This window comes from Topomyia yanbarensis, chromosome 3 (assembly GCF_030247195.1).
Source record: "Topomyia yanbarensis strain Yona2022 chromosome 3, ASM3024719v1, whole genome shotgun sequence".
In the NCBI taxonomy this organism is placed as follows: Eukaryota; Metazoa; Arthropoda; class Insecta; order Diptera; family Culicidae; genus Topomyia; species Topomyia yanbarensis.
The window spans coordinates 5035064-5053999 of NC_080672.1; the positions used below are offsets into that span (position 1 = coordinate 5035064).

General features: G+C 41.9%; 1 protein-coding gene across 1 annotated transcript; it reads right to left on the reverse strand.

Moving 5' to 3' along the window:
* Positions 1-1453: 1453 nt before the first annotated feature.
* Positions 1454-16959, reverse strand: LOC131688434 (E3 ubiquitin-protein ligase Topors). Its single transcript, XM_058972659.1, has 4 exons — positions 16276-16959; positions 15725-16179; positions 13428-15663; positions 1454-2076 (listed from the first exon to the last, which is right to left on the reverse strand). Exons 1-3 carry the CDS (start codon positions 16552-16554, stop codon positions 13488-13490), a joined length of 2910 nt encoding a protein of 969 aa, XP_058828642.1. The 5' UTR covers positions 16555-16959; the 3' UTR covers positions 1454-2076; positions 13428-13487.
* Positions 16960-18936: the final 1977 nt, after the last annotated feature.

Below are 18936 nucleotides of genomic sequence, written 5' to 3' on the forward strand. Positions count from 1 at the left end.
TATTCACTCTGGAACCGCAAATCTGCATAGCGTTCATTTTACTCTGCTGTTTCGCTGACGAAAAGTCGTTGAACTTCGAGATCCAGCCACAGACAACCGATTCGATTACTATACCAGCAGTTCTTACACTCTGCTGGCGCACTCACACCTCCTTCCTCCAACCCTCGTCTATCGAAACAATGCAAATGAGTCACTAAAAGCAACGTGTTGAATTAATTTTATTCAAAACAACGAATGATCAGAAACGATCCCTTGTTCTGCTGCCTAAGTCGGGAAGAATTATTGACCCAGGGTATCTTCGATCTACCTCGCGTCTCCATCGTCCAGACCGCATACCAGGGCGTGATTTGGTATCCCAAGTTCAACCGAGCCGGTATCGCATAGTAAGCTACCGTTGCTACCTACCATTGCGCATATTAAGCTCCCTCGTGGTTGCATCGCAGTAGGTGGCAAAAACTACACCTTGATGATGACGTGCAACGAGGGGTGACTTTCACGGGAAATTAAAATATTTCTACTGAACGGTGAAGATTGACAGCATTAGGACTATACACGACCCCTCGTAAAAGAACTTTAGCAAATTCTTTACGCAGGTCATCATAAATTGAAACGATTTTTTTTTGCGATCATTTCATGTTCATTACGCATGTCGTACGGCAGTGGCTAGAACTTAAGATTTATCATTTCATGCTGATTATCGGATTCTCTTCGAACCGGCAAAGGTAGATGACAAATAAGATAAGGATGCAAGGAAGCGACAACGATAGAAAATGAAGGAGAAATACGTTTTAGTTTATTAACGACCCACTGCGTTCTTTTTTTGAACGTTGATGATATCAATACCAGCTAGAGTTGGGATGGTACGAAATAAATTGGGTGTCGTTCGTTCAAGTAGTATTTTATCCAGACCTTGTGCTTGTAATTTAAAATTAGATACACAGTTGTCAAGGATTTAAGTTCACTTAAAAAAAGCATTTTAGAACAAAGTTTGAAGTAAAGTTGCCATCTCATCTGATATAAAACGTGGATAACGCCCAGTTCATCGTTTTTTTTTTTTTGAGCTCGCAATAAAATTTCACACATCGCCGCTCACGAACTTGACCGTCGTTTTTTTATTAATGATCGACCTCGAACTTCACCGGGGTGGGTACTTTGACTCAACTATTTCCTTATCGCACCGATGCGATCTATGTCGATTCGCTTCGCATAAAATATAGAATCTACCAACGAAACCTACCGTTTCCGGTTGGCTATCTTTCCGCGTCCGATTTTGGTTAAAAATAAAGCGACCTTGAGAACAGCCAACAATCCACTTTTGGGCGTTTTGTGCACTTTTCGGTTCAGTGCTGAAATCAAAAGCGCAAAACGATAGAATGACCTGTTGAACTATTATTATTCAACACACAAAGCAAATGATATTCGGACAGTTTCAGTACAGTAAGACACGCCAATGTTCGCTTTTGTCGAAATACAATTGATTTTTATTAAAAGTATCTCCTAGGGTCCGTCGTTTAACTCCTATGCCAATAATTTTCTCCGAAGAACAAAGTTTGGGCTGTACACAAAACTTGCATTTAATTTACTTAAGATGTTTTGTGTTTTGGATCGACTCAAGCTTAGTAATAGTTTACCTGTACAGTCACATTCAGAGTCTGTGTGCTGTGATTACAATATTTTAGGCAGAGAAGATTATTTATACTCACTTTTCATCGTACAACCGATTCAACAGTAGTAAGCCATTTATCAGTTGTAACATTAATTCAATAAAATTAAGCTAAATTGATTTTCTGCTTGCAATAGTGTTTACTCCTATTTAATATACAACGGCAGAATGCAATATTATATTCAAATATGAGTTTATTGAAAAAAAAAACAACTTATCAACATGCCGGTCGTTTCTTCTGGAACCAACATTTTTGTTTTCTGCGTTCGTGCTAATTCAATACTCTGTTGCCTTAAATCAGTGTCTGGATGTAGATATATAGTGCCATATCGACGGACTTCTGATGGTTTATGGTGGCTTCAAACGCTCGCTCTACTGCAAAGCCGGATTGAACTGGCAGAAAAAGAATGATTCTGTGAATGAAAAATATGTTATTAAATACGAAGCAAAATAATAGAGCAAAATGTTAAATTAAGCATGAATATGGGCCTCACTATAACAGTCACGTCACCTAGTGACTAGAAGAAAATTCCCTTCTAGTCACTAGACGCGACTTTTTCGAATTCCTATATTTCAATTCTAGGTGACGGAAGGTAGACGATAACTACTTCTTATTCAGGTGTACTGGTCATTGCCATTATCATTTATTAGCCTTCGTACAGACAGACGCACATCCACTCATCTACACCTTGTCTAGATGAGGACCTACTAAACCTAGCATTTAATGTGTATTAGACCGTATAGAACATCGAGTTTTTCCATAAACACTTGCCAACTGTTAGCTAGTCCCACAAGTTGCAAATACATTACCTATAAAATAATCAGAGACAATTTGGAAGGTGACATTTAGTTTCCTAGTTTATCTGATTTTAAAGAAAATCTTCTTTTTATTTTTCAATCTTCGTCATCATAACTAAATAAATTAATACAGTAAAAGTATAATACTATAATACTGCCCATAAACGCATAAGAGTCCCATGTGGATTTTTGTCGAAAATGAGTTATCCGTTGGATTGTATTCTGTATCACCACTGAATCACACTGCACAAATAAGATTACCGGGTTTGTTCAGAAAATATCAAAAAAATACCAAAACATGGTTGTCCCATCCATTGAGCCAAATCTTGAACAGATTTTTTCTCGGCTTGCTGTTTTTCAACATGGGACTCTTATGCTGTTATGGGCAGAATACTTGTAGTAGCAAAAGTAGAAAATCATTTCCTAAAACTATTTAAGATGTTATCCGTCTCTTGATTTAGATTATTTCTGTTCAAGTCACTATTTCGGGATGTTAGACTTTGTAATTTGTATTTTTTTAGCATTAGCGATGCCCTGGTGGTTTGACCATTTGTCGGGTCAAGGAAACTACGATTATTGGTGTATATATTTTTGAAAACTAGTGGTTACAAGTAATAATCAATTTATTTTAGTTTAACACCTCCTAAGGGCTGTTTTGAACGCAACAATAGTTGGTTGTTGCCTCAAGGCCAGGGTTAGTTCATTCCAGGCGATAGCACCAGCAACGAGCACGCTTCGCCTTTCTGAAGTGGTGTGTTGTGGAACGATGAATGAACAGTTTAGTTGGCCTCTTTGCAGATGTTGTTGGATATATTCTGGTTGATTTCCCGAGTATCCTTGTCGCATAAAACAGAGGATTCGGTGGTGATAGTTTGTATCGAGTTCATGTCCAAGTACTCAACTGCGCGCCGTGTCGGTAGATTCTCTTCGACACAAGCTGTAAACAAACCGAACGGTCGCTTTGAAGCAACGGTTAAGCTGTACTTTTTGTGCTACTGACAGACCCGAATAGTACATGACATAACAGTAGGTAAGGAGAGGAACTATGACGGCTTGAACAAGTTATTTCTTGGTGGCGGTTGGCAGAACGGGAGCAAATTTTCAGAAAGTGTGTAAAGTTCCAAAAAAAAATTGCAGTGGCACTGTTGACTTGAGATGACCAGCAAAAAAGTACTTCAGTGTTCGGGGTTAGCGTGTATGTTTTACAGAAAATTATGGCCTGAGTTTTTTTCGGGTTCGGGAACAATGCATTTTGTCTCTCGATAATGTTCAGGTCGGAATTTACCGCCGCGATAAGCATATCTACATCGTCCTGAAATGTATATTTGCAGGTCATCAGCGTAAAGTTGATACTGAAACTTCAGATCTCGTGGCAGGCTGTTTATATACAAACTGAACAGGATGGCGCTCAAACCTGATCCCTGAGGTGTACTGTCAGTAACGGGGTGAATATCTGAAATTGCATCGGTGGTTTTCACGACTTGAGTTCGGTATGCCAGAAATGAATTAATAAGACTGCAGACGTTGGGTGTGAAACTCTTCCCGAAGTTTGTTTTGAAGTTTGTGAGGGTTGACGCTGTTGAATGCAAACGAGAAATCAACCGGAACCATCACAGTGCATTGGTCTCCATCAAGCTTGTAGATGTCATGAGTGATTTTAACGTGGGCTGTTATAGATGGATGGATTCCTTGCAAGAAGCGGGGGATTCGCATTTTCTGTATATTCAATGATCTGAGCTAAACAAATCTTCAAATACTACGCCGTTGTTGTGAGGTTGCGCTGAGTGTTGTTGCTGATGATGGCCGTCACAGACGAAGCGGTTTAGCTAGTTCGGCTCAATTTGTTGCATTGATACTGTTGTTGTGGATGCCTTCGCGACGCAGATTATTCCACAGTTTATGAGCTGACAGGTTAGGCGAAAAGTACCGTTCTCCGTACTGCCTCTTCGAAGTTGAAATGAAAGTGGCGGCTATGTCCCACTGCGGCACATAGTCACTCCACTGATTGTCACCTTTTACACGGTTGGGGTTGCGTGAATAGAGGGTGCTAGTCAGATCCCTGATGTAGATGGCCTGCTCGATTTCTGCTGTGATCTATTCTTGATTCTAATAACTTTTTCAGGGGCATGCCGATTAATTAGGTTTTGTATCTCGGAAGTAACAAGCTCAACATTTAGATTGGTGTCTACAATATCTGCAATATTTTCAAAATTGCTGCTCTGGAGTCTGGTGATATTCACGGCACGCAAATCTCTAACTGTGATTCGTTGGGCTGCGGGTTTTCTGATTTTTACGTCGGAAATGAGGAAAACTGTTTCGTGGTTAGAAATGCAGTTGTTTGTTGATTTGGAGGTCACGATAGATTGCGGGTTGTCTGTCACCAGGAGATCGATGGTAGTGGCGGAGACATCGGCGATCCTTGTAGGGGAAGTTGGTAGAACCGACATGTTGAAGGCATCGTGTATTCGATTCAATGAGGCATGATTTCCCACAGGATACGGAAGAGACACATTTATGTTGTATTCACCCAGTAGAAAGAACCTGCCAAAGCCAAGTTCTTGTATGTCCATCAGTAGTTTCTCAAACTCTTGAGCAAAACTTTGGTTGCTGGCAGGCATTGCATTTATCGCTCATATGAGTAAATGCGCCCGGATAGTTTGCTACTGCAACAATAAAAACTCACATTTTCACACGAAAAGTTATTGGCACTCACACAACTTCTCCGGATAAATACAACGTGTTATTTCTCCGGATAAATAAAACAGCCGGAGAATGAGTGAATGAGTTTATCACGGTATCGTTTTTGCGCTCCCTGCTATGCTGTCGTTATTCCAAAACACGATAAAACAAGTCTATCATACTTCTTTGCCGCTGTATTTTTTGAAGTTTTTATTGATTTTCACGAAATTAAAATTTTATCACCTTCTCCGGTGAGAAGGAAAGTCAAATAAATTTTATCCGGAAAATCATTCTCACGCTATTTGTGGAGACGGAGAATTTTGCGACTCATCTTATCTCGGAAAAGTTGGACATCGGATAAGCTACTTCTCGCGTGAGTGAGAGAGAATTACAATCCCTGGTTGCTGGTGTTAGGGTTGTAGACAATTGCGATACCGGACATTTAGGTCGTTGATTCGAGTTTGTACAACGAGGAATTCAAATCTTTGATTAATTGGTGTATCGGTGTTGAAAGTAGATTTCAGAATTGGTGTCGCTTTTCTACTTTTCAGACAATACAAGCCGATGTCGACCTCTACTTGATGGTAGACTGTGTTTGATGAAATTGTAAGATGGTAAACGTACTGGTCCGATTGGGCTGGATGACTTCATCTTAGTTTCAGTTACACTAAAGAAATGGTATTGATTTTTATGTAGAGCAAGTTCAATGCTGTCGATATGGCATTCGATGCCACGTATATTAAGATGTCCGATTCGTAGGTGGGAGTAGTTTTTTGACATGTAGCGTTTTTTATACGGAATCGTTAGCGCTTAGGTTTAGTTTGTCTGCAGTGAACATTCAGAAGATTCTGCGTCAAAGAATATAGAAGACTCGTCGATGCTGGGATCAAGTTGAAACAGTTCGAGGAGGCTGGTGTCTTCAATTGGAGTGTATTTCTTCTCCTTAGGAAGGCGTACTGCGACTCTGTCATTTCGGACGTACACCGATTCCACCAACTTTTTCTGTTTCATTCTCAATGCCAGATTGCGGATCCGGAAGCTATTGACAGATAACATTTCATTGACCGTGAAGCGGTATTCTAGTGGAAGCCCTGTTTTCAAATTGCATAGTTTAGCTTCTTTGTGCTTCTCGAAGTGTTGGAACTGACAGCACGGACAATGTTGGAACTTGCAGCACGGACATTGTTGGAACTGGCAGCACGTACATTGTTGGAACTGGCAGCACGGACATACACGAGTAGGATTTACACATTTAGAGAGAGGAAAGATTTAGAGTGTAGAGAGGAAGAAGTGTCAGAATCAGAAAAAGGAAAAGTTTAACAGCGTGCGGAAGAATTTCTATTTCTAAACCTAAACCCTAAAATTTATTGGCTGGTGTAAAACTTATTAACTAGTTAAAACTTAATATCTAGTGTAAAACTTAACCTATCTTAGAACTACTGCGAAACACTACTGTAAGTAAATTTGATTCAATTGCAATAATTAAAATATAAGCTAATTGGAAATTTATCCTAACCTAGATTCGCGTACGATAGAGTTAGTTTGCACTAAAAGCGGGAGATAGCGTATGCAATTGAACGAATACCGATTTATGTAAGTCTTTATTGTATAACTGCATAACTTTTATCTAAACAAATATAATTGCAGCTAAAAGCTGAATCGAAATCACAAATTGTGATTTGTTGTTTGCGATCTGCTAAACAGATTTCGGATCTTCACGCGCCCCGCGTCTTCTTGTTCTCCAGAACACGAAGTATTTCCGTAGGACGTCCGATTTAGTGCTGACGCTATCGAATGCAACTAGGATGGTTGGTGTAATAGACCGGTCGGTCCACTTGGAAGGTTGCACTGGAAGGCGAAAGCACGAGGCTACGAAAGGCATTGATTCTGGGATGCCTAAGAAACACAGAAAACTTTTGACAATGGACGTTTTTACCAGCTTAGTGGGAAACCTTGTTGATGGAGATTCGATAGCTATTGACACTTTGGGAGCAAATTCTGACAAGCTTCACTCCCGTTTAAATTGCCTCCAGGTTGGCCTCAACGACCGATTTGTGCTGCCATTTTTTCAATCTGTTTCTCTAACTCTTTGAGATCTGTGGCGTTGGAAGTCTTGACTTTGGGAATCAAACTGCCGATTACCGTGCACCGTTCACACATGTACTGATATGCGCTGATGTCTGCAAGCAGTGATTTACTAACTCGTACGCAGATGCTGTGAAGCCACTTCTTGTTCGGTGGTTTCTCGAGACCACAGGCTCCGCAAACGTCTGCAGTCATAACGGTGACCAACACGCTTACGCTAATTGTAATTGCCGTCCACAACAGGTTGTGTGAATATTTATCTCCAATTTCAAGGACATTGAATCCTCAATCTACTCGAATCGAATGCCTAGGAATTTGACTGAAACAAATCACACTGAGTTAAGAAAAAGACTCGCTATTTTAAAGAAACTTTATATTCATGATTAAAAAGTTGGAAACTAGCAAAATTCACCCGTCCCCCCAACCAAGTAAATTGAAAAAATATTTTATGAATAGGACACATCCAAAAATCAACCATGGAGACATCCGAGTCAATAAGAATAGGCCATACAATGCCATACAATCGAATGCCACAGGCCCACAACGAAATTGGCGATATACACACGAATAAAAAAACGTTTTCTTGTCTATAACTTTTTCAAGATCAATCAAGAATCAGAATATATTGTCTGCCGAATCTGGTCGGTAGGAAAGGAGAAAGAAATGAAATGACAACACAAAAAGAAACAGTAGGTAAGTTAAACCCACAAGTAGTTCAAAGCCAAGTTTCAGTCGTCCTTACGCAGTTTCGTCTATGTAAAAACAGGCAAAAACTAAAAATCGCAATTGCGTTGCTGCTAGCTAGCGGCGTATCAGATGCTATGTTGGTCCGAAATCGGATTCACAAAGATCACGTGATTATAACTCAGCGCTCTGAATAGTGGACAAGTGACAATTAATAATTGAGCCCTGATCAGCATGCCACTGTGCTGTTACGAAAAGTGTAGGAGGTTTTTAGAAATCACTGGGAACGGTTTTTCCAAAAAAAATTTATTTATTGATAAGTTTGTAGATTGCACCAATAGTTGAAGCCTAAGACCGAATCTCTTCTTTTTTCCAACTTGTCGGAATTGGCAAAGCAGGTTCAGGATCAACAAAGTCAATCTATGCGCCTGCTCTGATCAATTCATTGGCCCAGTCAGTACCAGTAATACCGAAATGACCGGACACCAAAACGAGATTGATAGTATTGTCAATGCTAGGTTATTCTACCTGAATGCGGCATGCAATCACTAGCTTGGATCGTGATTTGCCGAGCTAAGGGCCTTGATTTCAACTTGACCTTTTTACATTAAAGTTTATTTTATTTTCTGTTTGTTCATATATTTTAATTGATCTGCTATGCTTACATCTTTGGTTGTATGTACTTTTATTTAGTTTTATGTTATTTGTTGGATGCCAATTAACATTTTCAATGTCCTCGCATTGTCGGTATACAATTGCAACCTGACTATCAGAGTAGAAGTTTATAACAAATTCTGTTGAAGGGCCGTTTGTACCCTGGAATGGCCCCCCTCACACCCATACACATCTTTCATAATGTGGAAGGTTTACGAGCACATATCTTTCGATAATAGTTTTCACTCATGAGAGATTCCTTCAATGATATTTCACTTCTGTGTATGCCCATCTCTTTCTTTTATAAATTCACACATCACATCGTAGTAACGGATATGCATTCACTTACGCGGTTTCTCGGATGTTAAGAACAGAATAGAAGTTTAGTAATCATAATAAGGAGCTACAATGGTCTTGTAAACAGTTATCTTTGAGTCAAATATGGGAAACCTTTTAATCCTACAAAGAACGCCAGCTTTATGGCAGCTTTCCTGATTGTTCACTGTTCACTCATTAAAACTCAGTCTTTCGTCCAAAATATTTAAGTTTTTCGTCCAAGATATTTGATAGTTGTAATTCTTTCAGCTATCTCTCCTTCTCTTTTAACTATTGCAGTACTTTCATTCATCTACCGCGTTAGTAGGTACAATCATATATTTGATCCTGGAAATGTTCAATTTGAGTTTTTTCCACTTCAACCAATCACTAAACTTTGCCAGTTCAAGGTTCATTGGCCTGATGCACTATTACCGATCATAAACAAAACTGTGTCATCGGCAAAAAGGTTTGTTTCCGTATTTTCCAAAATATTTCTCATGTCGTTAATGTATAGGATAAACAAAAGTGGTCCTAGTGTACTTCCATGTGGTACACTAAGGTTAATTTCGGCTTCCGATAATGTAGCGTGGTTGAACCTTGTAACTTGCATACGTCTTTCTAAGTAACTGCGAAACCACTCAAGAGCATTTCGTCAATTGTTTCAAACGCTCATTTCAAATCAACAAAAACTGCCAAGATAACTTTTCCATTCTCAATGGACTGCTTCCATTTCAACAATAATAGGTAAGCGCTGATTCACACTAATGATTTTTCTGGAACCCTGATTGTTCACACAACACTGCATTTGGAACTTTTGGAACTAGAATTACGACCGTCTTAAAGAACAACTTCCGGAAAGCACCTTGCCGAAGCGACTCATTAGTGTCATTATGCACAAAGTGGCATTTCCTTAATAATTTTAAGCATATTGATAGGCTTAGAAAACACAAATTTTCAGTTACTTCGATTTCCTCCACTAGTTGCGCTGTAGGCGGCGGAAGGGCTTCGTGAATCCCTTCAAATTTTATCGATGTCAAACAATGTCCAAACCATTTATTTGGTCTGGAAGAATTACTATTACGAACTTCGGTTAATTGCGCTACTGCACTTGTCATAACGGAACTAAGAACTTGGAGTTTTCCCTCTACTAATGTTATATCTTACAAAAGTATTCTGTCTCTCCTGAGAATGCTTTGTAGTTTTTGTCTATACATGTTTCGGTAGACTAATCGTACCTGAACTCATCCGATCCGATCTTCCCGAGTGAATAGAATCAAATGCACAAATTGAGCACCGGTAAAAAGTGATCAACGAATCCTAGCAAAGATTACCCACTATTCTATCATATACGCCAGTTCTGCATTAATTCCCTTATCCAGCTATCACAAACATTACACATACACATATAGACATGGGACTAGCACATAACATTTGTGCACTAGTACTAAAAACTAGTTATTACAACACGACCACTAATAGGTTTCTACATTTAAATTTTTAATTAGCCTGTGAACGATGACGGAGTCGACTGATAAATCGGTACACAATAACCCCTACGAGCCGTGTCCACAAACACTACCTATTGAACAATGTTTGCAAATTGGGCCCACAGAAAAGGGCAATCTACGGCTATACGTCTGTCGGCCACGCCAGTGTGCACTAGTTAGACGATAAATCCAAAATGTCATACTTCTTTAGCATTGGTTCATTGTGTGTCGATTTATCGGTCGACTTTATCATCGTTCACAGGCTAATTAAAAAAATACAAATGTAGAAACGTATTAGTAGTTGTGTTGTAGCAATTGTAGTTTTTAGTACTAGTGTACAATTGTTATGAGGCTCTGGTCTGAGTAGGTTAGGTCCACCTGCCAGGGACTAGACCGAGTAGACGAAGCGGGGCTCACAGAAACAAACATCGGTATCGGAAGCAAACTACCGCAGGGGAATTCACGGCACGGTGGATTCGTCGCCGTGGACTACCCGACAGAGTCGCGACGAAAACGGGAGCTAATTGGCTCACGAAACAAACACCGGTATCGAGAGAAACTCCGCTGCCGGGGAACTCTCCGTCGGAGAAAGATAATATCCGAGTTGATCTCGATAAAACTGGAAGCTAAATGGCTGAAGGAAGCGGGTATTGGTGTCGGGGGAAATTCCTCCGTCGGAGAACTATCGGTTGGAGTAGGGTTAGTTCACCGTCGTGGACTATCCAAGTAGATCGTAATAAGACCAGGAGCTGAATGACTAACGGAAACAAGACCTAAAAGGCTCAAGGAACCAGCACCTAAACGGCTCACAGGGATGAGAGATGTACGGCGACGTAATAGCTAGAGAGACAAGAAGCAAGAGAAGAGTCGAGAGTTAAATCAAACCTCATAGGCCGAGCCATTCCATGAACCAAGAAGAAAGAGGTTCAACAAAAGCACAACGACCCTCCCCCATCCCACGAAGTAATACCTTGACGTAGTTCCTTGGGGAAGAAGGGGGTAAAAAAGTAAGGAGTGTTTTTTAGTGTTAGTGCTTTTAGGGAATGGATGCAGAACTGGCTTATATGATAGAATAGTGGGTAATCTTTCCTAGCATTCGTTGGTCATTCTAGGTCAATTGCACCTATTAAAACAAAGAAAACTCTGGACAATACGTTCCATGGCGGCATGACTGGGAACTCTAGTGATATGGGGTAGCTAACTCCCTGTTAGAATCTGAACCGTATACCGAAAACTAAATATCAGAATGACGGTCCGTGTGAGCATCCAAGAACATACGCAAATATGTGAATGGCCACACGATTACAAAATCTAATTTAGACACTCGGAGCCACATACACGCGACAAACACGTTAACATACGACCATTTAAGCCCTTCTCGATCATGCACGCACACATATCCCCTCGATCGCTCAAAGTTAATAACACCCCGGTCATTTAGTGCTTACGAAGTAGTTACAAACACGGTCTCAAACGCGATCCCACAAACGTCCGTGTTCGCGCAATCACCGATCGGTCCCGTCCGGAAATCTTTACCCTTCGTCCTAACAACTTTGGTCTATGCATTCTTGGACCAATCAGAAAATAAAGCTCATATCCACTAGACAACACGTTCCATGGCGACATGACCGGGAGCTCTAGTAATATGGAAGAACTCACTTGCTTCTAGCAACCTAACCGTACACCGAAAATTTACTATCAGATCCATGGTCCGCGCGCGATCATCCAAAAACACACGCGAATATGCGAAAGGCACACGGTTAGAAAACAGAATCTATGCACGCCAAGTTAGCATACACAACATACAAATGCCCACGCGATCAAAAACTTTAACGTACAAACGCTCGAGCCTTCGCGATGAATCACGCGATTGTGAAGAAGTCCCTACGCCCGCACAATGAACATCACATTCAGAATCACGGCCCGCTGCAATTGGCCTTACGCAGTGTTTTAGTGGGTGACATTTCTCGTCTCGTCTGCAATTGTAGTGAGTGATTCTGACGAGAACCTAGCTCTACAACTTCAATAGGACAACTCTCAAAAAAAAAATTTAGATTTAGTATCTGACTGGTATCAAGATGGTGCTAGTTACTGACGAGGAGAATCCGAAGGAGTGAAATCTGTGCAAACAATTGATCTTAAATCAGAGACCAGCCAGATTCGCAGAGAAGTATTAAGATTGCTTGTGGAGCAAAGGCCTAGCAACAGTGCCAAGCCACTATTCACACAGACCACTACCTTCAGGTTGAGCTGGCTGTTCTAGACTACTGGAATACTCTTGACTGTGCCACTGTGAATTAACCCAAGTTTTCGAAGGGGCTCACGGTTGTTGGATATTTCCGGCATAATACTTAAGATGGAATGATTGAGCTTGCTTGAGCTTGAGCTTATGCGACCACCCCCCGTTATCGATCTGGACTAGCTGAAGTTGCACAGGAAATCAGTAGATAATTATGCTTGGGACTAGCGAAACATCTTTCAATGTGCAACTCCTGGTAGCGCCGTACAGATACATTATCTAGATCGGTATTTCCCCAGAGATTTCACGGAGCACGTCCGGATCCTGAACCTTGACTCGGAATTGTAGGATATGAACATGCTGATGGCTAGCCGATAAGGCAAGTTTTTTGATCTTCCATTCCAGTTTATACCTGACTGGAGGAATGGGGGCCATCCATTCCCGGAAGGTGCTCTAAAATACTATACGGATGGCTCGAAGAGACTGCTATAGGGAGGCAGGGGGATCCGGTCCTCCCTATAGATTCTGCAAGACCCTAGGTTCTACACCATCTGTCTTTCTAGAGGAGGTATGTGCATTTGAAGTGCCTGCTAAAATTGTCCTAAGAGGCAAGGAGCCATTCTGTCCGATAGTCAGACTTGGTTTAGAGTTTACAGTGATGTAGGGGGCCAGGGCACATGAGATTAGGCGGAAACCAGTTGGCTGACTCTCCAAAACTAGTCATCATACCCCGGACAAAAAAATGTTGACGACTAACAGTACCCACGAACTTTGCCAAACTGTCCTGCAAACAATCCCCTGTACGAAAATAAAAACTCACCTTCTCACACAACACTGCAACCGATCACCATTCCTCAAAATCGACGGTCCGCAGCAAATCTCAGAGTTCTACCTCAGCGCCAATCAATTGCGTCACGGCAACATCCTCCTCGGCGGGAGACGTCCGCCCTCCATCGAGCAGATCCAGCTGCGAGTGCGAAGTCTCTATACCGGAACGAACCGATCCGGATGCGACCGTAGATGAGTTACTATTGGTACTGCTACTGCTACTACTACTGCTGTTACTGCTACTGCTGCTGCCCGTTGATACATTCGATGTGTTCTGTAGCTCGGGATATTGTTCCGACTCTTCCGTCGTTGGAGGACGTCGCGCGGCTCTTATGAGGGAAGCAATCGTACACTGTTCCTCACTGTCGGATGCTTCATCGCCGGAACTGATGACCTCTGAAGATGAAGATGGTCTCGATACAGGGGCCAGCATTGGTTCAACGGCAGTTGGTTGGGGGGTTACAGCTTGGGGTGGTTCTTCATCGCTGGAAAAATCTGTGCTGGTGATCAACTCCGAACAGATGGGAACCTTTTTACGTTTCTTGGGTGGCGATGGACCTGTTTGTAGTTCTGGTTTAATAACAGCACTTCGCAATTTTCGTTTTCCTGCTGAACTACTGGTATTAGTACTGGGTTTTAGTGATGCTTTACTGCTCCCTGGGAATGTGTCCGCTACAGGGACAGATGTGAGGGATGTTCCTTTACCACTTTCCGAAGAGCTTTTCGATGTTTTGAGCGTGAGTTTTTGACGTTTTCTACAATGTTTGGCTAAGCATGGTTTTTGTTTTTTCACTTTAGAGCGTTTCTTCGTTTCTTTCTTGAGAAGTTTGGCGGAATTTCGCAATGAACGAAGCATAGACTTACGAGATTTACGCTTCGTCACAGTGATCTTTATTGCTTCATCTGACTGGAAGTCGCTGTCGCTGTCCGAGCTAGAACTTGAACTTGAGCTTGTGCTTGAAAATGAACTACTGTCCGTAGACATTTCCTTATCGGAAGAAGACTTTTGCTCACCGACGCTATGGTCACTGCTATCCGCTGGTGGCCGTCGCTTGATTGCTTTTCGTCTACGATTACTTGTCGCTGGTTGATTGCGAATATTAAATTTGAACTCTTCGTGACTAGATGACTCCGAACCGCTCTGTTGACTTGCGTCTTCACTCTTTTCCGATTCGCTTGCTTCGTAAATACTCTTAATGCCTGTACCGGAAGAATTTCTGTTCAGACGAGGCTTCGTGTAATATTTCTTTATGCCACCTCCACCACCGGATGACGTTGATGCCCCGTTATTGTACTCGGAAGCTGATGCTCCCGATCTGTCCTCAAGTTTGGTAGTTGAGTCTTGATGAAAAGCATTATCCGGAAAGAGATGTTCGAACAAAATGTTCTGTAATGCAACTGTTTCTTCTACTCTATTTTCGTTTTCATTCACGAATACTACGTCGCTGTCACTTTCCGACTCTAGACTAACCATTTCCGGCGTTCGCAAATGGGGTGGTTTCAACGCACCAACGATTCTGCAATCATCGCTATCACTGGACGAAAGAGAGATATTCGCTCCATCTTCTAACCGACTTGCGGTTTGTGGAGCAAGTGAAGTTAACGGAGGCATTCGTGGCATATCCTGAAAACCGCCGACGTTGGTATTACTTCCACTGGGGCCACTTGTTTGCGTTCCAGAAGTGGACACGGAAACAATTCCGCTGACACCAGCCCCACCAAATGAACCAGTCATAATCACTGTCTGATCGGAGGATCTCGTCTCGATCGTAAATTGTGTCCTTCCTCTTCTGCTATCACTGGGAGCTCCCACCGATTCCATCATCCTTGATGTCCCCGGAACCGGCTCTACAATTCGAACTACGTCATCCTCGCCATCAGATCCCTCGGAGATGGAAGATGTTGAGGATCCGGACGACGACGAAGAAGATGATGACAACACTACCACACTGTTTTGGTAAGGATCGTATTGAACACATCGATCGTATCCTATCATGTCGTACGGGGAACGAGCGAAATTCAGCAGCTCGTGTATAAAATGAACACTTCTTGTACGACCCCAGTAGGAAACGCGCTCACGGAACGCTGGCGATGTGATGTCATGTGTCATTAGTAAATTGGTAAAGTCTTCCATAATCAGTGTAACTTGAGCTGGGTTTCCGCGGCAAAGCGCAATCAATTCACGATTAATCCACGGCATGAGACGATGGATTTGAGCAGGGTTTTCTCTGAAATCATTAAGAACAAATAAATGATTCATTTGTTGGAAGAATTAGTTGCTTAACCTACCTGTAGAAAGCTGCGCTGCATTCTCTTAATCTACCGTTAATATCCGGCAATGGTCTTGCGTGTAGTCGTCTGTGGTAAATATACCGTCTCCATTCGGGTCCATTTTGTCTGGACGGAATAGAATCGTCAGGATATTCTCTACTGAACCGTTGCACATCACCGGACTGATGCAAGAAAAGCTGCTGAAGCCGCTCACTTTGGCTTGGCTGAACACGGAGCGTTGCACTGTACGTAAAACGAGGTGTCTGCGATAGAGTAAAATCTAACCTGTGATACACCTGTGGAGGAGGACGAGCCGTACCGGCCCCGGCTGGTCCAATGCCAGGTCCACTGGCAGCAGGAGGAGATGCTGGCGGAACAATGGAGATTATGTGTTCCTCATACCGACCGAACGTTTTCTGCTTATAGATAATGGAACGGAAAACTTGCTTGCACAAGGGACACTCAGCTTTAATCTGAAAGGGAAGATTTTTTAATTTGCGTTGTTTCGAACATAAAAAAGAAGTGCTGAATTTCAATTTGATATCAAATGCATTTTTTTTTCTTTTTACCTTACTCCACTCGAGCAAACAGCGATAGCAAAATTGATGACGACACGAATCTGTGTAGCACTTTTGACGGCACTTGCCCAAACAGATTGCGCACTTGGGAGGAGGCGAACAGCGACCACTTTCGTTCGATGCTTCCTCTGTCCTACTCGTACAAATGTCCACCTCTTCCGCCGACGAGGAACTATCCAGCATATCCAACAGTGTGCTCGAGGGCGGAGTATTCGACGGCAATAAAATCTCCGGAGTTGGAGGACAATCGATTACTTGCACTTCTTCCATTTTTTTTACGATGTCCCAATCCGTCTATCAATCAAAACAACCAAAACCGACTTTAAGCCTGATCACAGCAACCTGATATATAAAAAATTTCTTTTCCAAGACATTAACCGTCGCCCTCTTCGACTTTTTACGCCATTACAGGTCAGCGAAAAACTTTCCACAATCTCGCTTCTGGTCGTTTCGAAAATTCAACACAATCACACAATTTAGACAAAGAAATTAGTATTGTAAATTACTAAACTTTACAATAATGTTCAAACTTCATTTTCACCACTTTTTCAAATACCCCGAAGACACGAAACATAGCAAAATCCGTGTGAATATTTTCACCATTTCCGAAACTTTTTTTCGTACAGAACGTCTGCTAGGTAAGTGAAACAAGACGTTTTCTGATTGCTCGCGATGTCAAAACACCTTTCCCGCACACACGCATATCTATAAAAGTTATCTAGATCAATACACGCTACTTTTGAAATCCATCGAAAGTGTATTCGAAGTACGTATATCCCAGTAAAACCAAACAGATTCCGTTTCCGAATCGGTTGTCCCGGATATCATTAAACAATAGATATTATAGTTATTACTACAGACACTTTATACACAGACTAGCGAAGTGTCAAAAATTCCAGCCAAACGGACTGCCAAAAAGTGCAGCCAAACGAGCATGAGGGTTTTAAAGGGGAAGTACAAGAGGAAGCCAATGCAAAGCTTATGGGAGCTTCCATGATGCCAGTTTACATTCATGGCTGCTAGTTTTACTGTTTATCTCTCCGCTAGTCTTATATATAAAGTGTCTGTAGTTATTACTGTTTCAACATTGTTCACCGCAGAGTTCTTGCAGTAGATTTATAATCATATTAATTGTAACAATCAATTGTACTGTTCAGCAGAAAACTGATACACTAAATTCACATTAAATTTTACTGTTTTCCAGAAAAAAAGTAATGAAAAAATCGATTTTTTTATTTTAAGATACATAACCACCCTCCTTTTTCACTGTAAAAGTAGGTTTTACATTGAAATTTACTGTAGACACGTTAAACATTATTGTTTTAGTGTTGTAGCATAGCACTAGAATTTACTGTAAATTATTGTAAAATTACTATACTGTCACAATAAAAATCATGGTTTTGTTACTGTACATTTCTATTTGGGGTGCCATTGAAGTCGGAATTTCGGTTGAAACCGCCTACTGAGAAGCCCAAAAAATGTATCAAAGTTTGTTTGTTTGCTGTAACCCTAAGGGTCATTCGCCTGGTAGATTAAAAAAATGTACGTTTACCAGAGTTTGTAATTATAGTTTGTTTTCATGGATAGTTGAGCATCGATTGAACAGGAATTCCTTTTTACTATTATGGTGCCTTGATGACTCCTACGCTGATGAAACGGTGCTGCTCTTCAAGGTCCGCGTTGAACCTCCGTTACTCCCGTTCGAGTTACGAGAAGCGTTCGCGTAATACGGGGTAAATTGATGATTCGATCGACGGTAAGGCGGTATGGTTCATTGAACATTGCCTGGCGGTGATTTTTTTTTATCTACATGGACCCAAAGATTCCTGCGTCTTTTAGGAAAGCCAATAAGCTCTCCTCCCGAACCGGATCGTTGGAGAGCATTTCTCGAATGGAAAGTGGCGGTTGGTGTTGTTTGCGTAGATCGTGCAACTTCCTGCAGTTCATGAGTATATGCACCACCGTTAACCGAGTCCTACAGGTTTCGCAATGCGGGGGATCGGTACGGGTTACAGTGTGAGCATGAGTAAGTCTTGTGTGACCGACTCGGATACGGGACAGGATCTTTTGTTCGAGTCGACTGTCCCGGTCCATCCATGTCTCTAGTTTGCCCTTGATCTTCTGGAAGTGGCCTTGGCTACTTCTCCAGTGCGATACGAAGTCGTTCTCCACTTGTTTTCGGAATTCTTTGAGAATGTCAGCGGAAGAGATTTCCTTACTGATCAGTCTCCGCACTCGGTACCCTGTAGAGGCTAAGCGGTCCGCATCTTCATTCCCGGGGATTCCGCAGTTTCATGGAACCCAGGAGATGGTTGTAAGAAGGTCACACAAACCTTCGATAGCCTGGACATATGGATGCGATGACTCTCCTGAAGTTATGGCAGAGATTACGGACAGGGAATCTGTAAAAATAACAACGAGTATGTCTTCACGCTTTCTCGTCAAGGCTAGGGCAATAGCTGCGCCTTCAACGAAAAAGACGGAACACTGTTGGGGGTAAGCGAAAGCCAAGACCTGCTCCGATACCGCTCACTCCCACCCCAACTCCTTGGTCCGATTTGGATCCGTCCGTAAACAACTTCTCGTGGTTATAAAACTTCTCCTCGACCAACTGATGATAGCTGACTAGAGCGAAATAACGGCTCGCTCCTG